We start from the raw sequence: 26,835 nt of genomic DNA, 5'->3' as shown, positions 1-26,835 counted from the left end.
GGCTCAGAACCTCCCTGGGCATGTGGTTGATGCAGGGTCCATAGGTGAGTAGCCAAACTGCAACCCACTGCCATTAGTTGTGAAAGATGGGCTAAAAGAGCTGCTTGGAGTTGGGAAACCCCTGTGTTAAAGAACACTTAGAAAAGTTCTCTAAGGGGCGCCTGGGTGGCTCAGTCGGTTAAGTGTCCGACTTCGGCTCAGGTCATGATCTCACGGTCCGTGGGTTCAAGCCCCGCGTCGGGCTCTGGGCTGATGGCTGAGAGCCTGGAGCCTGCTTCCGATTCTGTGTTTCCCCTCTCTCTGCCCCTCCCCCGTTCATGCTCTGTCTCTGTCTCAAAAATAAATAAACATTAAAAAATTTTTTGAAGAAAAAAAAAAAGTTCTCTAAGAAGATAAAACCACACCCTCATATTCAGCAAGTAATATGACAACTAGTAAATTATGGAGGGAGCCCAAGTATCCATCGATATATGAATGGACAAAGAAGATATGGTACGTACGTACACACACACACACACACACACACACACACACATACAGACACACACTCTGGAAAATTATTCAGCCATAAAAAAGAATGAAATCTTGGCATTTGCAACAATATGGTTGGATCTAGAGAGTATAATGCTAAGTGAAATAAGTCAGAGAAAGACAAATACCATATGATCTCACTCATATTTGGAACTGAAGATACAAATGAGCAAAGTGGAAAAAGAGGCAAACCAAGAAACAGACTTTTAACTACACAGAACTGATGGTTAACCGAGTGGTGGGGTGGGGGTTGGATGAAATAAGGGATGGGGATTAAAGAGTACACTTACCATGATGAAGAAAAAGAAAAATCAGTAGACAAGACTGAGAGCAGTGAGATAAAGACTATGCCCAAGGTCCCCACACTGCTAGTAAATGGTAGCACCTGGGATTGAAACCCAGCTTGCTCTGACTCTAGAAGTCCTAGTCTTAGTCCTGACTCTACCTTCTTTTATTTGCTTTATTCCTTCTACAAACATTAATGAGCACCCACTTAGGCCAACCCTTCACGCTAGGACCTGCTGACACAGACCTGTGTAAATTTAAAAAATAATAATAATTAAAGGAAGAGATTTTTTTTAATTCATGAGGCCTAACAGAGATTTCAAAGGGCACAAATATAGTAGGAACACTGGTAAGAGGGAGGGAGGAAGGAAAGAAGAGAGAGAAAGAGAGAAGAGAAAGAAAGAGAGAGAGAGAGAGAGAAAGAAAGAAAGAAAGAAAGAAAGAAAGAAAGAAGAGGGAAAGAAAGAAAATATATATATATAAAGATAAAATAAATTAAAAAATAAAATGGGATAAATTCAACTTTTTCATAGCAGTGCTACTCAGGGCTTACAACTTGTTTCTATATACATAACTTGAAATAACTATTCAGAAAACTTGGAAACTTCTTTTCTGTTAACAATAAACATTACTTTTCAGCAAAATATGACACCTGTCACACAGCAGACACTTAGAATAAGCTATAAGTAAGATCAATGTAACAAAGGAAGAATTTAAACACATCACATTTCAAGACATAAAAAAAAAAAAGAAAGATGGCACAAATATGAAAAGACCTAAATTTTAAAGAACTAAAATATTGCTTCTCAGGTATCACACAGAAATTTCACCTTTATCATTTCCTCTTTCCACATAAGAGGAAAATATCTCCTCTTAAAGAGGGATGATCAAGGTATAATACCTGAAAATGAGGTCATATTTTCTCATTATTTTACATTCTGAAAGATAACTGCAATCTTGGCAGTCAAGACACTACCACTTAATGAGAAATGATATTTGAAAATATGTATACTTCTTCCTGAAATAAAGTAAATTATTCCTTTAATATTAAGCTTAACAATGAAATAAATAAGGCACTTTTGCCTCTTTAAAAGGCCTCTTTATGCTTTCATTGTAGAGAATAAAAAATAGCACACTTCACTCTATGTACTTAATAACTGTTAGACATGATGACTGTTAGTAACATATAAGCCTGGCTAAAGAAGAATATGTGGCCAGTTAGGTCTTGCATTTTTACGGTTCAAACCTGTTTTAGATTTATTGCAGAATCTATCCTTTTCATAAGCTGTGTGACTGGCAATTTTCCATGTAGTTTTTTCTTCTTAATTGCTTTGCTCAAAAAGAGCCAGCTGCGTGTCAGCAAGGTCTCTCTATTACCCTCAGCAATAAATTAAGCTTTAACATTATTCAAATATTCTTTTTACTCTTCTATATCTCTAAGCCACCATTCAGTAAACTAACAAAAAAAAAAATTCTCTTTTCTTCCTAGGTCTTCTAAGAGTCTTTTCGAGGAGAGCAGCTGAAAATTATTATGGGTTTTTGTTAATTTCTTTTGAAAAAGAGTGAATTTACATAATGTAGTTTTATAGATTGTCAGAATACCCATGAGGTGTCAATATACATAAGGCATATTTTGATACTTAAAAAAATAACACTGAATTCAAATTATTATTGCTTAAAATATGGTTTAATATTACTACCTTTTCATTCATATTATGTCAAACAAAAATACATCTGCTAAAAAACATATTCAGCATCCCAAGTACATGAACGAAATGCATTTAAATGCTTTCTCCCATCTCTGGAATTACTAAAATAGTGAAGTAAAGGTGGAGTTTACTGCTTATTTAGGTTTGTTACAAAGACAATCATAAAAATGATATGCTACAGTAGTAGCAAAACTGACTTCCGATTTTTAAAAATATATTAATTTTAACACTTTCAATTAACTCTGTAACTTCAAAACTGACAGTTAAAACGTTACCTGTTTATATCCTCTTATAAAGGACCAGATCCTGCTGGGAAGTCATATTCTCTGGTGGCTCAATTTTTACATCAGTGGTTTTTAAACCATGTGCTATGGTGAAAAGGCTCTCACACTCTTCCTCTACTTCCCCTTCAAGGAGGCACAGAGGTTCCCACCAGGGAAGGGACAGGGGCTGTGGGGCAGCACCACCTCCATGGAGAGTTTCAAAACTTTCATTCCGTTTGAGAGGAAAGGTTCCTCTACCGAGACTGAGGTGGTGAGGGCCAGTGACAAACTGGGCAGTACTACCAACAAGGAACAGTCCCATCCAAAATGCCAACCGTTTCCCCACTGAGTATCACCCATTTAGAAGATCACCCATTTAGAAGAGCCTGGTTTTTAGCTTTTTCTGTTAGGGTGGCATCAGGGTGAAGTGACATTTCTTGTACAGAAAATTTGCAAGGAAGAACAGACTATTCATGTAACAGGTTCCGGTCCAAATAATGAAGAATGATTTAAAAATGTGACTTTGAGGTGACACTCATTTCCCCGAATTCCACTGCACTAACCTATTCAGATATTCTGACATTTCTTTCACCATCTGTTCCCTATAAGAAAAATGACAATACAACATAGTTTTATAAAGACAACTATATAAATTACCTAAAAGATCTAAAAGTATAATTTAAAATGTATGTTTTAACAGGATTATTGATTTAACCATTCACTATCATTTTACTTTGTAAAAGTCTATAACATACTTTTCAAGATGGCATATAACCATAAAATACAGCAAAATTTTTGTTTAAATACAGTTAAAGTTGTCTGAACTCCATTTTTGCAGTAGGAACTTTCAGATAAAATCTCATGAGAGCCAGGCTTTATGTATGGAATGTAATTAGCATGTTCTAAATGCACACAAGAAACTTGGCAGGATATAGATTCTACACAAGGGTTTTTACACTGGGATTGCTTAGTAAATATTAGACAAGGCATAACAGTGGTAAACCAAGCTGATCTATTTTATGGTGTCAGAGTTTAAACTCTGATATATTCTAAACTCTAAAATTCTAAACCAAAGCATGCTTTAAAAAAATAAAAGAATTCAAATGCACCAAGTGCTTGTTAAATTAAACACCAGAAGTATTCTGACTTTCCAAGGATAAACATTTCCTGAAGGCAAAACTTATTTTTCTTTTATTCCTCAGGGAAGTATAACTTTTCTCAATATTTGTTTAATTCTGTGAAATGGGATAGATGTTTCATTGTGTTCATCAACAATTCATTAATTTCATTATTTTATTTTCCTATTTTTTTTTCTTTCTTCCTTCATAATTAATCATTTTCTCACGGCTAATTCCATTCATCAGACTCTGGCAGCCTCAAAATCTTACAAATCAACAAAAATCGTAAGAAAAGAAAATGGTTATGTTTGCATCAGGGCGCAGTTTCCTGGATGCCTATCAGGAGCTCTGACCCTGATTTAAAGGAGTAAAGGACCTTTGTAATTCTTTCTTTGTAATGAACATTAGGGGCTGACAGGAGGACTATCCAAGCAAGCACAGTCAGAGAAAAAGTAATCTTTCAAAACTGATGATCAAGGATAATAAATACAAAGTAATAAACAGAAATATGTATTAAATTATATATTGAGCAATTCACTTATCAATCTCCATTTAGGCTAGTCAGAATTTTCTAACTTTCAAACTCAGCATGATTTTAATAAATATTTTTAATTCTATTATCACCCTACCTCAAGGTTTCTATCTTAGTATCCAAGAGCATCTCTGTTTCTACCATCTCTTTCTCCTAAACTTTCCTCCATTTCTTTTCCCACAGCAGGTTTTTTAAGGGAATTCATGGCCTTTCTAAGCTCATTACCATGTGGCCTGTTGATGATATACAGATTTCTCCATATGCCCCAACACTACCCTGGATGGCAGTCTCTACTGATTCAGTATCTCACCTGACCCTGTATTACTGCTCTAGGAGCTGCACCAAAGAGACTAGGCAGCAATGGTTCCTGCACCCAGGTGCTTTTTTCCTTCTAATTTTCCCAAACTATATGCAAACAGTCACCTTACACACTGGTTGCAGGGTTTATTTAATTCCAGCTCAAACAGTAACTATAAAGCTGTTGTCCTAATGGAGGGAAATAGCACCCAGAGATGTTTTCAAAATTTTTGGTGCCCTGTGGTATCAATGCTGTGGTGAAAGTATACTGCTGACATCTGAGGAGGTGAAGGGCCAGGGGTGCCAAATGTCCTGCACAAGGAACAACTGCCCAGTGTCCCATGTGACATTGGCATGTCCACCAGACAGAGGTGAAACTCACATATACACAAACATACAGGGGTTTTTTTTCCCCATGGTTTTAATATTCACAGAATTTTTCCAGAAATGCAACTACTGTATGGAAAGGAGACAACTCAACTCTGTTCAGAACTTTACAAAGTCCTGTTCAAAATTTCATGGCACCAACAGAACATTCCTTTATCAATTTGCATTTGTAGCTGTCGCATTTATGGTGATGCTACGTATGAATAAAAACATCTGGAGTATTTGATTGTCCCAGTTGTGAGCAAGCACGTTCATATTAAAATATATATAGTATATATAAAATATAAGCAAAAAATAACAAGAATTTACTCCGATGAGGAAACTATTTCTCCTAAAAAGTAACCACAAATTTTTTAAAAAAAAAAAAAAAAAAAAAAAAAGGTTGTATGACTAAATCAAATTTTGAAAAGAGAAATGACATACGGTGTCATTTTGGGTCTTGCTCCACTGTTTCTGTGAAAAATAATGTATTTTAGTTAATGTCAAAACCAATTCCAAATTGTGAAAATCTAGATTGTGCCAAATTTGTTTCAATGACTTTACTGATTAAAAAAAAAAAACAAAAAACTGTTACCTTTATTTAATCTGAGATCACTCAAAATTTTAATGTTTAAAATTTTATTAAAAATTATGAGAAAAGCATATTAAAAGCATTCAATGAAAATTAAAGAGCAAATATATTACATCTAGATTAGAAAATTCATGGAGTGTGAAGTGTGCTTGTTTTTTTACAGAATGTGAATATTATTTCATAATTTTAGGTAATGTGAAATCATCACTTTGCATCAAGGATCATATGTGTGATTATTGATTAAGATCATATTTTACAACATATTATGTAGAAAACAATTCTTACTTAGAAGTTACTGGATGGGAATCCAACCTGGAAAAGTAACTTGAAATTGTTTAATGCAACAGAATCCATTTGCATATATTTTTAATGCACCACAAAACCCAAGAATGACATATTCATACTATATATGAAGAACAGGATTACTTGAAGAATTCTTACTCGTAAATTTGTCAGAAATAATTCAGTGCTAACAAAGGTGAAATAAACATTCAAAAACATTTACTTGTAGCCCATGGAGTACAATGAAATTATCAAACATGGAAAATATGTATAGGACATCATCCATAATGAAGTGCTAATGCTTGTAGTACAGAGTATAAAATAACCAGGAGGTTCTGAAGGGAAGGAGCTCATGAGGATATGAGGGTCAGGAAAAGCTTTCCTGGAAAAGAGCTTAAAGGGGCATTCCAGAGGAGGGGACACCAACCCAGAAACTGTCTCACAGGAAAACTAAAACTAACTCTTTTGCCATTCAAGTCATAACTGCTTGAATATGTCCCAATTACTTAGTAGTGGTCCCATTACATAGCTAATTCTGCTTAACATAAACCACAGGTAACTTATCATTTATGTTAAATGTCCTGAATGATCCACTCTTTCTCTGAGACCACTCACCCTTGGAAGAAGTGCACCTTTTAAAAATAAGTTTTTTTGAGTTTTTAAATTATTTTTGAGAGAGAGAGAGAGAGAGAGAGAGAGAGAGAGAGAGCGCGCATGTGTGCACGAGCAGGGGAGTGGCAGAAAGAGAAGGAGAGGGAGAATCCCAACCAGAAGCTTGGGAATCCCAAGCCGACGTGGAGCTCAAACTCACAGTGAAATCATGACCTGAGCCAAAATCAAGAGTCAGAAGCCTAACCAACAGAGCCACCCAGGCACCCTAAGAAGTGCACCTTTCTGCAGATGAGAAGGAGTCCACTTATGAGCCAGTATCTTATACATATTATATGGAATGGAACTGGATATAGTTTAATGTTTTTAAGGCTTAAACATAAAGCTTGGCCATGAATACCAATACTGACTGCGATAATGAGTATTAGAAACGAACTTCAGCTGTAATGAAGCCAGCTCGGTCAACTGCAGTACCTCCTCACAAACAGAGAGGGCAGCTATAGGAGCTTGGTTCATAGGAGCTTGCCACAGCTACTACTCAGTTACACTCAAAGGCTCCCAGCCATTCCAACATAACACAGGTGCAAGGAAGAGAAGAGCAGCGGAGCTGAGTCTGCAGTTATAAGAGCCACAGCCCAGGAAAATATTTTAATTATGGTGAAATGTTAGTAAAGAGCTCAAATACTGGACTCAAATCCAAGAGCTTAATAATTATTATAATACTTTGTGTGACACGCCCATTCAGTTTATTTAAATATAATATACTTTCAAATACAGTTCAGACTCCAGAGCTCTCCCAAAACGATCACTTAGTAGAAAAAGCACGAAGGTGACAACATACTCTTTTCCATCCCTTTGTTTTAGCTAAATAAAATCTAATCACTGCCTCTCCATTCCTACCAAGTTTTTCCTTTCACAAGGACATAGCGACATCTAGTGGTTGGCTGCATTTTAATTACTATTTTTTCATCAACTACTCTGACATTCTGAAAAGCACGGTTACATAAATCTATGTGCCTCTCAATATTATATAACATATATATCTACATACAGGGGAACCCCACAAACTAGCTATGCTCTGATTTTATAAGTAAATAATCAAATTACTGAATGTTTCTACATTCTAAATTTTTTTTTAATGAAAAAAGACCTTCCTGCAACTTTTAATAACATCCATACTTCTCCACACTCCAATAAAATTCAGTACTTAGAGATAATTTGGAAAACTGGGGAGCCAATACATTTCAATATTATAAATATTCCTTCTTGGAAAGGGAAATCTATTGAGAAACATGATGTGTGTGTAAAATTTTTCCTCATTGTAAATGTTAGGGTGTATATTAAATAAAAATTTGTATTAGAAAAATAATAAATCCCAACCTCAAATACATTAAACTGGATTATAATATATTCACTGATTTCTGTGCCAGTATTTAATGGCAGGTACCTAGAAATTAGATGTTTACTTTTTACACAATATTCCTTGACAATTTCAGAGTAAAAGTTGAGATGTTTCATGAACTGAAGTATCAGTTTTATTTTTCAATAGTTTAACAATTTGATGCAATCATCTGTCTCATTTGCTTGGGTATAAAAGTAGATACAAATAATTTTAAAATGATTTTACTTAAAACAGATCAGGACCTAAAGAATACGACTGCCCTGGTCCCTTCATGCTGAAATAAGCAGCAGAGACGGAAAGAAAGCAGGGTGCTACACCCCACCCCACAGCCCAGTACCTCCGGAGCGCCAGGTCAGCCTGGGCCTCGTCGCTGATGAGCTCAGCTTCGCTCTGGGCGATCCTCAGGGCCAGCTCCCGGTCGCGGCGCTCCTGCTCCAGAACCGCCTGCTGCTGGGATTCCTCTTCTCGCTGTCGGGCCAGCTGCTCCTCCACTTCAGCCTGCCAAAGGCAGAAAGCTATCTCACCAAGTTCTCTCCACATGTTTACTTGACCATTTCCATTACTACTTAAAACTGCTCCACACAATTCCTTACTACAGGATACATATTGTTTAACCAGAAGTCTCTCGAGGCTCCATTCTCTTCTATGTTACAATTAATGCTTCCTCTCTTTCCCAAATCCAAAAGAAGGTAGACGAACCACAGTTTCGCCATTCTATCACCATGAGTACCCCAAATATCACATGAGAATCCTGGGTATCACATTAACGCCAAGACCTGGACAGATGTCAAGAATTTAAAGTGCTGGTTGTGCTCAGGATGAATTATGAAAGCCAAGACAAACAGAAACTCAAATATATGATCAACCATTCTCAGACATGGGCCTTTTAAAAAATGGGGGTGGAGAGAATATCTTAATCCTAATCTACTGATACTAGTATCTACAAAGTTTTAAAATTATAATTATGTTGTAAGTGAATATTCATTGTATTGGATATTCATTGTATTGTATTGTATGTATTGTATTCATTGTATTGAATATTCATTGTATATAAAGTGTAATAACAGTAACAACAAACTAGTATTTACTGAACTGCGCACTTAGGTTCTAGGTGCTTTAACAGGGGCACCTGGGTGGCTCCATCGGTTGATTTTGGCTCAGGTCATTATCTCATGGTTTGTGAATTCAAGGCCTACATCAGGCTCTGTGCTGGGAATGCAGAGACTGCTTGGGATTTTCCCTCTCTCCCCTCTCTCTCTCTCAAAATAAATAAACTTAAAAAAAAAAAATTCTTTAACATGTATCAACTCATTTAATGCTCACAACTATCATTTATCCCTATTCCACAAAGAAAAAACTATAGCCCATAGTCACTCATGGTGATTTGTTCAACGTCACCGTATCTATCAACGACAGAGTCTGGATTTGAACTCACTTCCCTAGTTCCAAAGTTCCTTCCCATAACCACTTCAGAAAATGCCTTTTGTCTCTGGGGTAAACCAATGACAGCTTATCTAGCAAATCAAGGTTTTGTTTTCAACTTCTTTTGTTTTATAATTTTGTAGATTCTCTTTTGATAGAAATTCAGTCTGATTATCTAATAAGTACATACCTGAATACGTTTTTCATCATCTTCCCTTTTCTTTCTCTCTTCTTCTTCTTGTTTTCTCTTTGCTTCCATCTCAAGTTTCCTATGAAAAAATAGAAAACTCCTCAAAAATTTATTGAATATAAGAAATCCATCAGAAGGCAATTTAACTATTAATAAACAAAGGTTACAAAATAGGAACTCAAATTAACCTCTTGGCCTTATGCATTATTAGCTTTGAAAATAATAAAATCTAATTGTACTGACAGTAATTTTTCTGAAATAAACAAAAAAATACAATTATATTCTATAACCTTTAAATCTGTAGATTAACTTTGTTATAAACCCTAGTTACAACGTCCTGATCACACGGCTCCCTCTCCTGCTTCTCCAACTAAACACCTCTTAACACTTCTTCTGTCTGCCCTATGGTGGCAACCTTCCAAAAAGTTATCAGTTTTAAAACTGCAGAAAAGTAGAAGTGCCTTTTTATTGTTTATAAAATAACAACAATCCTAGCTCTAAAAAGAAGTTAAGAAATCCTCAGGTGTAAGAGTCTAACCAAAACTCAGATTATAATTAAAATTATTTTATGTTATTATTATAAAATGAACTTGTGTTTTCTATTTTAAAACTTATTCTAAAATTAGTGTTTTAAAATAAGAACATAATGTTTTAAAGTAAGAATATTCATTAACCAATATTAACACCAAAAATTTACTATTCTGTTAGCTTCCAATTCAAAACAGTAATATAAATTCCTTACATCCGCCTTTCCTCCTCTTCCTTTCTTTGACGTTGTTCATCTTCCTCACGTCTTTTTCTTTCTTTTTCCATTTCTTCTTGAATACGCCTCAGCCGTTCTGCTTCCTCTTCCTGCTGTTTTTTTTTCTGTAATGCGCTGAGGAGTTCCTCTGAGCTTTTAACTAGTGCATCATATTCTCTCTGTATTTGTTCCCTTGTCATCATAGTGGACTTAAGAACAAAATAATAAACATGTACTTAAAAAAATTAGCTCTTCTATTGCACAATGTGAATATACTGAATGCTACTGAATTACACATTTAAAAATGGTTATGATGGTTATGTTAAAAATGGATTGGTTAATGTTACATGCTTTTACCACAAGAAAAAAAATATATATATATACACACAAATACAGCAAACACTGGAAAAGTTGGTAAGCAGTAAGGCCGTTATCTTTGTTATACTACTGGTACACTAATGTTCAAAAATATTTTAAGTTATCTCTGCAGACAAATACTTGAGTCTATTTCCTATTAATCAAATAATAAAATATCTAAGGGTGTAATGCAAAGTAACATTACTATAGTTGAAAATTATGTTTTAAGGAATGATTTAATTTTGCTTTTGTTTACTATTCTTTTTCAATAGATATGGATGTCTTTTATTTTATTTTTTTTCTATTAAGTATAATTTATTGTCAAATTGGTTTCCATACAACAACCAGTGCTCATCCCAACAGGTGCCCTCCTCAATGCGCATCACCCACTTTCCCCTCCCTCCCACCCCCCATCAGCCCTCAGTTTGTTCTGAGTATTGAAGAGTCTCTTATGCTTTGCCTCCCTCCCTCTCTGTAACTTTCTTTTTCCCCTTCCCCTCCCCCATGGTCTTCTGTTAAGTTTCTCAGGATCCACATATAAGTGAAAACATATGGTATGTCTTTCTCTGCCTGACTTATTTCACTTAGTATAATACCCTCCAGTTCCATCCACGTTGCTGCAAATGGCCAGATTTCATTCTTTCTCATTACCAAGTAGTATTCCATTGTATATATAAACCACATCTTCTTTATCCGTTCATCAGTTGATGGACATTTAGGCTCTTGTTGAAATTTGGCTATTGTTGAAAGTGTTGCTATAAACATTGGGGTACAAGTGCCCCTATGCATCAGCACTCCTGTATCCCTTGGGTAAATTCCTAGCAGTGCTATTTCTGGGTCATAGGGTAGATCTATTTTTAATTTTTTGAGGAACCTCCACACTGTTTTCCAGAGCGGCTGCACCAGTTTGCATTCCCACCAACAGTGCAAGAGGGTTCCCATTTCTCCACATCCTCTCCAGCATCTATAGACTCCTGAGTTGTGCATTTTAGCCGCTCTGACCGGCATGAGGTAGTATCTCAGTGTGGTTTTGATTTGTTTACTATTCTTTAATAAGTAAAAGGAATCATACCAAGAGAATATTTAAGAAATTATTAAATACACCCAAAATTGTTGGATGATTTTCCTAAGTGAGCCTCCAAAAATTGCAGCTGGGTTGATGTTGAGATAAAACCACATACAGAGAAATGGCTACTGACAGATTTGTAAAATCAGTTAAGTTTATCCAAAGCATTTTCATTCTTCTCTTGAGCTCCTTTGTCCATTCTCCCTCCAAGATTTGCCACTGTCTACTTAAAATATCTGCAGAAAATATGTGCTTGCTTTAAGATATTATAGCCCACATCAATACACTGACTTATGGATAAGAAAAACATTAAGACCCTAAAATATAACAGAATAGGCTTGAAGAAACAGATGTACTATAATTAACAAGCAAGCATATAGAAAACATTTTCAATCCCTCTGGTACTTAAATAAATGAAAATCAATACAAAAAAAGAGGCCCCATTTTTTTCTGTAAAAAAACTTGGGGGGAAATTAATTGCTAAGTTTAAAACACTTAAGTAGTTCATGATACAGCCTATATAATGTAATGACAGGGACAAAGCATATAACATAACAATAAGGACACAAAATCAAATTGTGAGAACTTTACAAGCATATGTGCCTCTAAAAAACGCCTGGAAGGTGACTGACTATGCAACAGTGTAACAGCTGAATGTGTTACTGTCTGGGGTTAAGGGTTTTTTGGTGGTTTTCTCCACATTTTCCATAATATTACATTACTTTTATAATTTGAAAATTAGTTTCTGAAGGTAAAAAACATGAAACAAATTAAAATAATCTGCATGAATCCTCTCTCAGTGATGATTACTCAAAAGCTTACTAACAGAGTACAGTATTTTAATTACTATTTGGGAGGGGGCTTTCCTAACAAAAGATGAAATTGCATAAAAACTGTCTTATTTTTTCGCTATAAAAATTTTCAAACATAGAACAATACAATGGTCATCATTTGCCATCACTGAGACTCAACATGTGTAACGTTTTGTATCTTTAAAAAAAAGGACACCTTTCTATACAATTCAATATGAACCACAAAGTATATTAAATTGTTTAAAAAGTCAGTCATTTGGATCAAAATTCCATACCTTAATTTTGGCCATTAAAGCATCAATAGAAATTTCAAGGTCCTTGACCTGTTTATTCACCTCTGGTTTTCCATCTTTCAATGCATTTACTACTTCATTAAATTTATCGAGTCGTTTTTTCAGTGTGCCGACCTTAACCAGTCCATCGATGCTGTAAACATAATACTTCATCAGGGTTTAATTTCACCACTCAATGCCATGCATAGATTTTTCATCTTAATAAAATGCCAAATAAACATCTTGCTATAAATAGGGTATTTCACTTCTGTTTTCATATTATCTAGGATTCTCTTTTTTAGATCTCTTGTTGAAAGTAAAAAAGAAATAAATATGGGTGTGAATGACACTGATGCCTGTATTTTAGCCTTCTTTATTACATGAAAAATTTCAGAATTCAAATTATAGAAGTTAGAAGAGTTATCTAATCACTTTGATGAGATTTAAGGATTAACAGTTATACAGGCCTCTAAGTTTAAAAAGTCTAAATAAGACTCAAATAAAAAGACTAAATAAAAAGACTAAACAGTGAGACAATATAATTCCTATAATAATCTTGAGAATTATGGTGACATTTTTTTAAAACAATGCCAAAAAAATAAAAAAATAATAAAAACAACGCCAATTTGTCATTTATCAAGAAACTCAAGTCACTAAAATAATTAGAATAAAAGAGCTTCTTTTAGCCATTTATTTCAACCTTTTACAGTATTTTCATTTTTGTAAGCTACTTCAAATCCTTTTGTAGAGTAAGGCAAGTAATTAAATAATGAAATAATTAATTAATTTCAAATACATAATATAAAATAACAGACTAATACATCTTTTTACAAAGAACATTAGTAAGGAGAAAACTCTGTAAGTATCCAAACTGCTCTTCATTGACCTTATAGCCATTTTATATTAGGGTAAATAGGTTTAATAAGGTTCTTTAGGTACTATTTTTTTTAATGTTTATTTTTATTTTTGAATGAGAGAGAGAGAGAGTGTGAGTGGAAGAGGGGCAGAGAGAGAGGGAGACATAGAATCTGAAGCAGGCTCCAGGCTCTGATCTGTCAGCAACAGAGCCCGATGCGAGGCTCAAACTCACAAACCGCAAGATCATGACCTGAGCTGAAGTCGGACATTTAACAGACTGAGCCACCCAGGGGCCCCTGTATTTTTTATTTCAAATTTTTATTTAAATTGTAGTTAGTTAACGTACATGGTAAAATTGGTTTCAGGTGTGGAATTCATCACTCACATATAACACCAAGTGCTCATCTAACAAGGCACTATTCATCTTACCGAGGTTTGTGTCTCCTTTTGCAAAGCCACATTCTAATAGTTTTTTGCATTTTAATGCAGGCTTCAGCTCGATATTTTATTTTGTTTTTCACTACATATGAGAGGAAAATACAATGACAGAAAATTATTCAGTTTAAATCAGGCATATAATATTCTTAAAAACCACTCATTTCCACACAGCAATTTTCAGGAAACATGAAATCTTAACAAACACATTAGACCAGACATCAAAATCGGGAAGTTTAATATTTCTGTAATTCCTTACACTTGTTAAAACAAAAAGTACATCATGTATGTGGCTAGGTTTACACCTTAAACATACTATTTCCTTATTATGTCACACTATTGCTTCCCAAACTGTCCTAGGCAATACTGGTCTATTAAATGTTAACAGGTATGTCTTGAAAGAAGGATTCACTTGTCAAATAAATTTACAAAAAGCTATATGCTATACCTCCTTCAGAAGATGCACTGTGAACATACAAAGTAAAGCCTCTGAGAGCCCTACAGTAAAGAAACCTGTTTAACTTCAGTTACCCAGAACATCCTACACTAATCTGACCTTTGAACCTTTTTTTCAGAGCTTCCCTATTAACATCCTTCAAAGATCCTGTCTGGTTACCAACTTCACCACTGCAGAACAGTCCACAAACAACTGGTATAGCATAGATAATTTACATACAATGTATTTTCCATCATAATGCAACTATAAAGCTGAAAGCATTAAACCACAGTGACAAATGTGTCTATATTTTACTTGGAAACTATGGGAAAAAGAGCTTTTGTCATCTTTTTTATTGTAGTTTTCTTTTTATCTATACGCACAATTGTCTAACAAAAAAACCTCAATAATAATCCTTGTTTGCAGATTTCCTTTCCATTAAGTCAAAGGAATTTTATTTTTCTTTTAATAAAGTACACCTTACTGAATCCTTTTTGGGTGCCTAGCACTGGTGAGTAGGGAGAAGGGAGGCGCAGCTGTAAATTTAATCAAGTTACTGACAATAATTCTATACAATTAAATATTTGCCATAAACCCTCAGGTAACCCAAAAACATTCTGCCCCTAACCCTTGTTTTAGACACAAATAGTTACTATGACCTAGAGACACACACGAAGTAGCAGCTCAGTCCAGTGTGTCAGAGAGAACAGGGTCTGAATGAGCAGTGGCAGGAGAAGAGGTTTGGAAAGGGAAGCTGAAACCCCGTTTCACAGGGTCTTGAAAGACATTCTAAGATTTTGCCCTACATCAAAGGAAAGCCTTAATAAAAGACATTCTAAGACTTTGCCCTGTATTAAAGGAAAGCCTTAATAAAAGGCTTTAGTTTAGAGAGGACCTCTAGGAAGAGAACTCCTGGGAAGCCAAGGAAACTCGGTTTGGGAGCTACCGAAGCTAACATGTGAGTGGGGAAGTGGGGCTCCACTAAGTCCCTGGCAATAAAGAGGAAAGAATGCACAGCACTTGGAGGAAGAATCAATAGGATGTGTTCACTGGAAAGATTTCAGGGACAAAAAGGGAGAGACACCATTACAATCTTGAAATTTCTGGTGTGTGTACCGGTGAAGCCATGCAGGTGGAAAGAGAAAAGTTCTGGCTTAAGTCTGAGAGACTGGGGGGGGGGGTCATGTAGGGAGAGCGGGAGGAATCAAGACTGAGTTCTGTTTCTGTTTTGTTTAGGACACGGTGAAATTAATTTTCCCATAACACATTTGGATAAAGAAGATAAATATCACACATAAAAAATATTTTTTTAGAAGTCCACAAATAATAATTTACCATGTATAGTACATGCCAAGTGTTACGTACAGCCTGAATAAGTAACGTGGTCCCTGTGGCCCGTCACTCACCAGACTTTATAACATTCCACAAACCGACTCATTTCCAAAGTAATTACAGATCTTGGTATGATAGAAAACACCTACATTTGATGACTGAGAGGGAGCACCACTGAACTTTCTTCCAGCGACTGCAGACAAGCCAGTGATTGACTCTTTTAACGAGTTCTGCTAAATGGTCAGGGTCAGACTTCATAATCTGATCAAATTCTGCAAACTAGGAAATAAAATAATTTAGCAGCAGTATCAAAAGAAAATGTGTTTGAACACACAGAGAGATACAAAATACTAAAGTCAAAGCTAGAATCTAACTTTCTAGAAATTATCACAATCCAATAACAGACCCAAGTCTCAAGAGAGTACAGAGCAAATTCAAACATATCCAGTTGTATTTTGCTGCCTTCCTCTCCCATCAGCATCCTTTTCCAGAGGGGTAATCAGGGCTTACTCATTGCTAGTTAGCAAATTTAACAATAAAAGTAGAAAAAATCTTAAATGACAATTACAGACAATTGGCAAAAAGGTTTTACTTAGAAAAGAGTGAAATTAAGGGCTGTTTCTGAACTGGCTCATCCACATACTCTGATATCTGTATACAGCTTCTGACAAGTGAAGATCAGCTATATAATGTCAGGTACCACTATACTGTTCTCACTCTCCCAACTTCCATCCCTATTTTGGTCAGATATAAAAATTGCTACTAAGAGACAGACAACACAAATAAAACGGCCATGAAGTTACTAAAAAATAAAATCCATTATTTCCATAATTTACCACCAAATTATAAAATGATTTCTATCCTTTATTAAATATCTCACTATAATATATTGAGGATGTCACACACCTATCAATAAATGGCTTCTTATAATCAAAATTAAGTTAAAGGTAACATAACAAGATTAAAGATCTTTGAAAACTTGCCTTGTGCTTTCAACATATCTTTCTAATTAATTTTTCTGGGGGCAAAATAAGACCAAGTGTTTTCTCAGGCTACTAATTCTAAAATTATTACTATAGCCCTGAAATAAGAGAAATGTCAGGTTTATGATAAATATGTATGATTATATAGCTAAGCCAACCATGAATATACATTTTTAATTTTTTTCTTTTATAAGAAATGGTATGGGTTCTCTGCAGTAAAAATATTCAAAATGGAAATGCATACATTGGTAATGCATTACATAGGTTTTTATCTCATGCTCAAAAATGTGAAATCAGATTTATTACTATCATTAATCTAGTCTTCACGGCACTAGAGATATTTTTTTTTTAATTTTTTTTTTTAACGTTTTTATTTATTTTTGAGACAGAGAGAGACAGAGCATGAACGGGGGAGGGGCAGAGAGAGAGGGAGACACAGAATTGGAAGCAGGCTCCAGGCTCTGAGCCATCAGCCCAGAGCCCGACGCGGGGCTCGAACTCACGGACTGCGAGATCGTGACCTGAGCCGAGGTCAGACGCTCAACCGACTGCGCCACCCAGGCGCCCCTAGAGATATTTATTAATGATACTGCGAAGTCAAACAAATATGGTTGGCTATTATATAATAAGAGTTGTGTTTAAAATTATGAGGATGCAATTATTCACTCAATATTAATGAAGTCAGGAATGGTGAACATGTTATGAACAGATTGTGAATAACATTTAGGTATTTGTTTTGTACACACGTTATGAAATATTCTATAACTCAGTCTTATAACCTAGTACAACAATCTATAAATACAAAAACTATGGGTTAGCCTAAAATTATGTCACCTACAAAAGTATTTACACATTCATTCAAAGATTTGAAAGAAGTTGGTACAAACCTCAGTCCAATTTCCTGTACCTTAAACATCTATTTATACTCTAATAGAACTTGTTCTTACAATGAAGACTCAAAAGTACTGTGAAATTTTTAATTATTGAAGACTGAATTAATATGTTTTAGAAAATGTTTCAACTTTTTAAAAACATAAACATTTTCTGGTTAATCCTTATTTAAGGAAAAAAATCCAATTAAACAATGCTCTGACTCCAGAACTTCCAAATGTGAAATAAAAACTGTAAAACTTATACAGAGTAGTACACATTGTAAACTTCTAACAAGTAGAGAAACTGTGTACACACACACACACACACATATGCATACTATTACTGATACTCATATGATTCATGAATAATAAAAATTACTAAACACTTCAAAACATGCCTTGACTCCAACTATCCATATTCATCATGTTAAACTTTAAAATACAAATATACTTACCTTGCCAGGCCGAAAAAATACTTTTGTTAACCCAAACTTGTAGTCAATTTCATTCAAGCCCAAAGCTTTAAAAAGAGCCTGAAAAATAAAAGTTCAAAAGTTAAATGCCAAATAGTAGTTAGCAAGAAAGACAGTTCATAGCTAAGAAATTTCAATTTAGGCAGTATTCGTACCTTGCAAAACAGTCTTGGATCTAATCTTGCAAGTTTATCTGGCATATACTTTTTATACATGTTGTAGAGTTCATGAAAGGAAGCTCGTGATGGGAAACCACCCTGCATTAAGTCCAAAACAGACACCATACCTAGATTCATAAACAAACACAAATTACTGCCAATCTCTGCACCGAAGTCCAAAAATAACTTGTGAATGATCAATTTTATAAATTAATGTTTAGAAAGGGGCAATTTATACGAATCATCAGCAAAGAAATATTACATAGGGACTATCATGTCCATACTCAATATGTACCAACTTACCCACCACCTAAAACTATTGTAGCAAATTTCATCTAAAACCAGCAGGACTAATCATTTTCTAGGGCACAAACTACTAGTCTCTAGAAAGCTCAAATCTAGTTTGTATCTTTTTTCTGCTAAAAACCTATGTCACAATCAACAGTATAGGAGGTAAAGGCCTGCATTAATTCACTTTCTAAGTCCTGAGGTTAATTTTTTAAAAAGATTCCTAATACAGTCTCTAAGAAGTAGCCCCAAGTTCTCACTCAAGCTTATACAAGGCAAAAGAGAAAGAAAGGGGAGCTCAGTATTTCACTATAAAGATCCCTGTTCACTCACCTCTCAAAGAAGCTAGTCTATTGGGGTAAAGAGTCTATAGAAGGAGTATCTATTTTCAGTATAACTCTAGTACGTCTAATTTGAGCCTTGAGTCAGTATGAAATTTTCACGTCAGGAAAAGCATACATAGTCAGGGAAAGGTTCAACAATTGTAGATAATGCCAGGACTTTTATTTACAAAAAGGCCTGTATTTCACTCCCTGAGACTTTCATATCAATGGAGATAATAAGATTATTCAACAAAGCGTTAAGACAAATGGCTAGCCATTTAGAAAACAAATGTTAACACTGGACGCCGGATCCCTCCTCACTCCTTATACCAAAATAAATTCCTGGTGGTCAAAAATTTAAATTGGCAAAATGAAACTACAAAATATATTATTTTTAAATAAGTGGATTGTTATTTTAAAAATAATCTCACAGGAAAGATATCTTTTCTAGAGAGTCAGACTGAATTTTAACCTATCAGACTGGCAAAGATATAAAACACCAATAGTACTCAAAGTTGACCAATAGTACTCAAAGTGTAAGAAAACACACACATATACTACTGGTGGGAAAGTAAACCAGTGCAACAATTTTGGATGGCAATTTGGAAATATTTATCCTCTTGACTCAGTACTTTCTACTTCTACTTCTATGAATCTATCCTACAACTTGTCACACATGTGGACAAAAATACACATTGAGACTGCACACATGTCCACTGGATCGCTGAAATAGAAAAAAATACAGAAATAATTTAAATATCAATGAATTAAATGATATTACAACCATATGGCAGAATATGGTGTATTAATTTAAAAGAATGGGCAAAGCTTTATTTAACCAATACAAAAAATATACCCAAGACACAAAACTAAGTCATCACACCTGAGAAGACTTTTTAGTTATTATTATTGTGTACTATTTGATTTTTTCTTAGAGTCAACTATATAACTATTATAATTTTTAATACTAATTAACGAAGCACATAAAGGCAATCATTCCTAAGGAAAGAAATCTCTAAAACTAAATCTAGTTAGTTCTAGGCTCTGCTCAAGAAATAAAAGATTTGGCTAGTATTGTTACAATTCTTGCCCATGTGTATCAAATAAACAAGTACCCTTGGGAACGTACACATGTGCCACCTCTGAGTCCCCTAGCTTGCTCTGTAGCTGAAGACAACATATGAACTTACAAAAGTTCATTAAGAATTTCATGAAGCTTCGGGGCGCCTGGGAGGCTAAGTAGGTTGGGCACCTGACTTCAGCTCAGGTCATGATCTCACCGCTCAGGGGCTCAAGCCCCACGTCAGGCTCTGTGCTGAAAGCTCGGAGCCTGGAGCCTGCTTCCAGTTCTGTATCTCCCTCTCTCTCTGTCCCTCTCCCACTCATGCTCTGTCTCTTTCTCTCAAAAATAAATACACGTTAAAAAAAAATTTTTTTTAAAAAGAATTTCATGAAGCTTAACAAATTACCAAGCCTTGGGCTGCTTTCTCAGCACTTGAAGCTAATTTACTCTAAAGACCTTTCAACACTTAAAAAAAAAAAAAAAAAAAGTCACCAAACCAAGTACTCTTCCTTCTAGAAGTGTGACTGGTGAAGGGCTTATTGGTGCAGTCTGGCTGGTTATATTCAGAATCCTCTTTGCTGCCAGAGATAGGCAGCACAGCCCCAAGGTTACAGAGGAAGAACACCTGCCTTCTCTTACCTTCCCCTACTTTGCCCTGGTGTTGGCTGATCAGAAGATAGTAACTTTAGTAAAAGAAGTCCTAAATCAATTAATTCTTCTTAAATCAGAAAAAAATAATGAAAACAGAAAGGTAATCCAGAATTCAAATCTTAAATGTCTTTATTTTACAAAGCTTCATAAGTATTTTTATTTCTACTGGTTATTGGGGTGTTTTTTCATTTTCCTCATTACCTAGCCACATGATTAGAACCAGTTCTATATTATTTTACTATTATTATTACTTTAAAAAAAAGTCAAACTACTACGAATTGGTGTCATCTACTAAACTGACAACACATCTTAGCATATTGAAATACACTGCTTAACTGAAAGATAAATCCTAGCTAAAGCATCTATAACCCCACACTCTACCAATTTAAAAGTCTATATAGCTAAATGTAAACATGCTTGACTTGCCAGGACACTGGATGCTCATTTAGGAAATAAATGATTTATTGTATTAGGCTAAACAAACCATGAAAAGAAATTTAAATGAGAAAGGAGTCAAACTCAAAATAAAAACTATCTGAAGAAAATATCACAAAAATACATCCATATGTACGAATATGGCAGACATGAATTATTTAACATTACAGTATTTGTTAAAATTATTAACAAAAAGTCTTCACATGTGCCAGACCGTGCATTTCACTCAACAAATATTTACTAAGTCTAGTATAAGCTCTGCACTGCTCAGAGGCTGGGATAAATGTGCAAGCCAAAACAGACACTGTTTCTGCCCTTGAGAGATCTATAGGTTAGAGAAAAAAATTACATGATTGCACAAATCTATATATAATTTATGGCTAAAATGAAGGTGCTCAGCACTCTTTACTCAGACCCCTCTTTCTGTTAAGGATATCAATAAAGGCTTTCACAAGGAAAGGACAATCAAGCGTAGAAATGAAAGATGAAGACAAAAGTCAGTCAAGAGCTTCTCAGAGGAAGCAGTATGTGCACAGGCCTTGTGACAGGAGGGAATATGGAGAACTTAAGGAACCAAACAAAGGCCAGCATGTCTGGAGCACAGGGAGGAGAGAGAGAGTAGAGAGAGATGGAGCTAGGAACACATGGGCCAGACCTTTGGGGCCTCATAAGCTACTAGGATTTTACTCTTTCCCCTAATAATACTCAGAAGCCATTACAGCATTTTGAGCAGTAAAAAGATGTGATCAGACTTGAGTTGTAAAGCAACAATTCTGGATATATGTGAAGAACAGACGGAGCAGATGCAAGGAGAATACTTAGGAAGCTACAGCAAAAAGCCTGGTGAAAGATGGTGATAGCCTGGATTGGGAGTACTAAGACTCACTGTTTGCCAGCAGAGCAGATCTTAAATATTCTCACCACAAAAGAGAACTGGTAATTACGGGATCTGATGAGACTGTTAGCAAATGCTATGGGGATAATCATTTTACATACAGAAGTATATCAAATCAACATGTTGTACACCTTGCCTTTATGTAATAAGTCAGTTATATTTTGATAAATCTGGGGGGGGGGGGACAAAGACTATTTAGGAGGTCACATCAGGCAGTGGGGACAGAGAATACATAACTATGCTGTGCAATATGGCACCCACTAGCTACATGGTTTGCAGTTGCACTAGCCACATGTGACTATTTAAATTTTTAAAAATTAAAATTAAATTTAAAAATCAGTACCTAAGTCATACTAGCCACATGTCAAGTGCTCAACAGCCAGAGGCATCTACCATATTGCACAACACAGATATAAAATATTTCTATCAACATGAAAAGTTATATCAAACAGCACTGGGAAGAGTGAGAAAGAAACAGGCCTAAACCAAAGCGTGAAAAACTCTAACAAACACTACCCAGAGAAAAGAAGACCCTGCAGAGGAGTTGAGAATTTCCAGAAAATTAAAAAGAAAAGCAGGGAGCACCTGGGTGGCTCAGTCTGTTAAGTGTTAGACTTCAGTTCAGGTCATGAATTCGAGCTCCAAATCAGGCTCCCTGCTATCAGCATGAAGCCTCCTTTGGATCCTCTGTCTCGCTCTCTCTATCTGCTCCTCTCCAGCTCTGTCTCTCTCTCTCTCAAAAATAAATAAATATTAAAAACAAAAACAAAAAAAGAAAAAAAAGAAAATCAGGGACATGCTCTGATTCAGGAGCCAAGGAAAGGATACATTAATGGGCCCAATCAAGTCAAAGGTCGATGCCCACTAAGATGAGGACTGAAAAAGGAATATCTGATTTAGGATCAGGGAAATCTCAGGTGACCTTATCAAGAATTATTTTGTTGTGGAGCGCCTGGGTGGCTTAGTTGGTTGGGCAGCTAACTCTTGATTTCAGCTCAGGTCATGATCTCATAGTTTGTGAGTTGGGGTCCCACATCAGGCTTCGCAATGACAGGATGAAGCCTGCTTGGGATTCTCTCTTTCCCTCTCTGCCCCTCCCTGCTCGTGTTCTTGCTCTCTCCCTCTCTCTCAAAAACAACTTGAAAAAAGAAAAGGAAGTACTCTGTTGGACTGATCAAGGTGAAAGCTGAATTATCTTGGGTTAGAGAGTGATTGGAAGGCAAGAAACTGAGAAAGCAAAAATAGGCTATTCTTGGACAGAAAAGGACAAACTATAGAATAAACAGTGAGGCTAGAGATAAGGAAATAGCTGGAAGGGAATGTGGGTCAGAGGAAATTAAGATTAAGACTCCACATGTTTAAATGGTAGTGAGAGAGACTACCTCAAAGGGAATGATTCAATACAAATAATCGATATTGAAGATTCAAAAGAAAGTAGGAAGGGATGATTCCAAAGAACTATAGTCTCAACTTGGAAGAGAGGCACTTCCACCTTCTTAGCAAAAGGGAAGGTTATGCAGGTAGGTAGCAGTGTTTGGTAGCACACAGGTGAAGCTTTCCATCTTCTAGTAAGAAGCTGAGGCTGTCTATTGGCAGAGCTTCAGAGATCTGGAGAGAGCAGGGTGGGTTTGCCTAAAGCTTATACAATTGTAATTTAAGAAAAAAGTACAAAATTACAAAATACAAAAGAATATAAAAGCAGGTACAGGGCTTTCAAAGGAGCTCATCTAAATGAGGGACGCTGAAGCTTAAGTGACCCTAGCTTTATAATGAATCTGACTTTGAGAGGAGCAAAATAAGGAGTAAGAAAGACCAGAGAGCTTAAGGAAGTATCACAAATTTGGGATGGAGCAAAAGCCAAGTAGAGGACTCATGCCCTGGGAGACAGGAGGCGTAGCATGGGTGTGGAGAGAAGATGGGCATGCAGTACAGGAAAAACAGTGAGCCTTGTGCCTAAGACTTCTATGACTGAGCAAAGTTAGAAGGTGGCAGGTGAAAGGTGGAGAGTGATAGTTTAGCCAAATGCACAGAAGTTCTGCAGCAGCCAAGGGCATTGTGTTTTCATTTTTTTGTAAGCAGTGGAGTGAGAGCAAGGACACCAAAACCCACCTCCTGACCCAGCTATTTAAGGAATGAGAAATGAACTACTGCCAGCCCGAGAAGGCCTGGGTGGCTCAGTCCATTAAGTGTCTGACTCTTGATTTTGGCTCAGGTCATAATCTCAAGTTTCATAAGGTCAAGCCCTGCTTCAGGTCAGCATGAAGCATGGAGCCTGCTTGGGATTCTCTCTAACTCTCCCTCACTCTCTGCTCTTCTCCCACTCATGCTCTCTCACTCTCTCAAAATAAATAAATAAACTTAAAAAAAAAACAAAAACCTACTTAAGGGACATCTAGGTTTGCAGTTAAAGAGTTTTCATAAATTTTACTTCAATGCTGTAAAGTTGCTTTATTTCACAATAAACTATATCCCAATTTGCTAAAATAACTTGCTAGCCATGCTTTTCTTATAATTTAAGGAAATAGAAAATAAAAATCTTACTGTACTTAATCAAGATAGCTGTGACTGGTTTAAAAACATTCCCAACACACATGGATATAAATTATAAAAATATGAAAATACCTAGGAGTGCCTGGGTGGCTCAGTCGGTTGAGCCTCCAACTTCGGCTCAGGTCAGCATGAAGTCTGTGGGTTTGAAGCCCGCGTTGGGCTCTGTGCTGACAGCTCAGAGCCTGGAGCCTGCTTCAGATTCTGTGTGTCTCTCTCTCTCTAACCCTCCCCCGTTCATGCCCTGTCTGTCTCAAAAATAAATAAACATTAAAAAAAAATTTAAAAATATATATATATGAAAATACCTGAACATTGAAGTTGAGACAAAATCTGGGCACCTTCAAAGTGGTGGCTTGTCATCTTTAAGTTAGGTTTGATACAACGAATAAAGCTTGCACCCTAGGAGAATAAAGATACTTTTTAAGACAATACAATAAGCATTCTTATTTTTCTATTTCTATGAAAATCAGTAACTATCAAGCATGTTAACATTAATATCTGAACCTCTTTTAAAATAATCACTAAAGAATCTAAAACTTAATTAGCATACTTTCAAAATTTCAAGCTTGGAATGAATTTCTGCATTATATACTAATGTTAGAAACATAGTACATTTTAGATTTGAGTACCAAAAATTGTGTTATTGTAAAAAGAAAAGTCTTTCATTGAAAAATATTTTAACATATTTACATATAATACATTTTTCAGACTGATACATATATGATTTTATTCTACATTTAAGTATATTTATATGCTATATTTCTGTGGTAAGAAAATTTTCCTATAACAAGACAAAGTAATAAAATTATGCCTCTCAAAATTTAGACCAAAGTGGGGAAAAATAAGTCAACCTTTTTCATCATTCTGTAAGTCCCTAAGCTGCACCACTTCACATTTTAAAGTTCTGTTTGTTAAACAGCATTTTTTTACAGCTTTTAAAGGCATTCATTTAGAATCAGTTATCGGATTACATTGAATGAGGCACAAAGAATATGGATATGTGCACAATGAACCTGTTGAGTATGAAAGTGAATATACCAAACATCCAAATAACTGTTCCTTTTCAGAGCAGTCCCCTTAAAAAACTGAATAGTTATTTCAACAAGGATGCTCACTGCAAACACTTTCAGAACACTTTTTGGAAGTATCTTCTTATAAATCACAAAAGTACTCTCATTATTTGCCTGTATTTGGTGTAATCTATATTTGGGCCATAAAGATAAAGGTAAAATACCCTCCTCATCAGACTTGGTTTTTAAAGATGTTTAGTTCCTAAGAGATAAATATTTGCAAACAATGAGAATATCTGCTAATGCTTCCAAAAGCAAGTCTAACAATAAATTAAGCAATAACAGCATCAAAAGAATAAATATTTGGCTTTTCAAAATGACTACGTGAAAAGGAAGAATACCTGGTTAAGTTCTGTAGATCTGTTTAAAAAATAAGCCTCATCTTGAATCATGCCCACATAACCCACATATCATACTTCTTTCTCTGGTAAATTTTCCATTAAAAACCAGGGTGAACTACTAAAATGTCTAGTTAATTAAAAAAGGGGGGAGGGAATCCTAGGAAATATTGCCTCTATAACAGGGCATAAAAATGTTATGTCCATTTTTTCCATGACAACACTGTCAGGCTGGAGAATGTTACTACTAGAATGATAAAATGAAAATGAATTACATGCATTATCTTTAATCCTAAAAAATATATTTTCTTTCTCCACATAAATAACTAATTATTTTCACTTTTCTGAAACTACAGGATAATCTGAATTGAGTAACATTTGAGAGAATTCTGTATATTTATAAAATAATGTGACTTCCCATATACATTTGACTTTCTTCAGAACAAGCCTAACCAAAATGACAACCATTTAAAAAACTAATTTTTTTAACAAGGGAATTCAGTTTTAAATTAATTTCTAATTATTCTAGGTTTACTCTGTTTATTTGAGTAATTACTAACAGTAATTTCAGAGGACTATTTAAAAACTCTGAATTTTTAAAAATTTTACTCACAGTACTTCGAAGTTTATCCAGAAGCAGATTTAACTGTGTCTGCAGAAGAAAGCAAATCACTTTACTATTTCAAAAAGCAAAAGTACACAATGTCATAAGTTACCATTAGCTCTCCAACATTAACATAAAATAACATGCAATAACATCAACATACAACACAGTGCAACTTAACAACTGATAAATTCTTTTACAGTAACATGCAAAATATATGGCTA

At 35.3% G+C, this 26,835-nt stretch overlaps 1 protein-coding gene across 4 annotated transcripts in view; it reads right to left on the bottom strand.

The window, feature by feature from the left end:
- MYO6 (myosin VI) overlaps nucleotides 1-26,835 on the bottom strand; it is a 145,768-nt gene that overhangs the window by 12,267 nt on the left and 106,666 nt on the right. For all 4 annotated transcript variants that reach the window (XM_049652883.1, XM_049652884.1, XM_049652885.1 and 1 more), the window contains exons 19-28: nucleotides 26,621-26,659; nucleotides 24,905-24,998; nucleotides 18,392-18,522; nucleotides 18,219-18,296; nucleotides 16,058-16,187; nucleotides 14,135-14,225; nucleotides 12,851-13,001; nucleotides 10,341-10,549; nucleotides 9,599-9,677; nucleotides 8,324-8,484 (exon numbers count right to left, since the gene is read on the bottom strand). In XM_049652883.1, the coding sequence (XP_049508840.1) occupies nucleotides 8,324-8,484; nucleotides 9,599-9,677; nucleotides 10,341-10,549; nucleotides 12,851-13,001; nucleotides 14,135-14,225; nucleotides 16,058-16,187; nucleotides 18,219-18,296; nucleotides 18,392-18,522; nucleotides 24,905-24,998; nucleotides 26,621-26,659 (1,163 nt within the window). The remainder of the gene's footprint in view (nucleotides 1-8,323; nucleotides 8,485-9,598; nucleotides 9,678-10,340; nucleotides 10,550-12,850; nucleotides 13,002-14,134; nucleotides 14,226-16,057; nucleotides 16,188-18,218; nucleotides 18,297-18,391; nucleotides 18,523-24,904; nucleotides 24,999-26,620; nucleotides 26,660-26,835) is intronic.

This window comes from Panthera uncia (assembly GCF_023721935.1).
Source record: "Panthera uncia isolate 11264 chromosome B2 unlocalized genomic scaffold, Puncia_PCG_1.0 HiC_scaffold_24, whole genome shotgun sequence".
Classification (NCBI taxonomy): Eukaryota; Metazoa; Chordata; class Mammalia; order Carnivora; family Felidae; genus Panthera; species Panthera uncia.
Note: the sequence above shows the minus strand (reverse complement) of the source record. Positions and strands in the feature narration are given on the sequence as shown.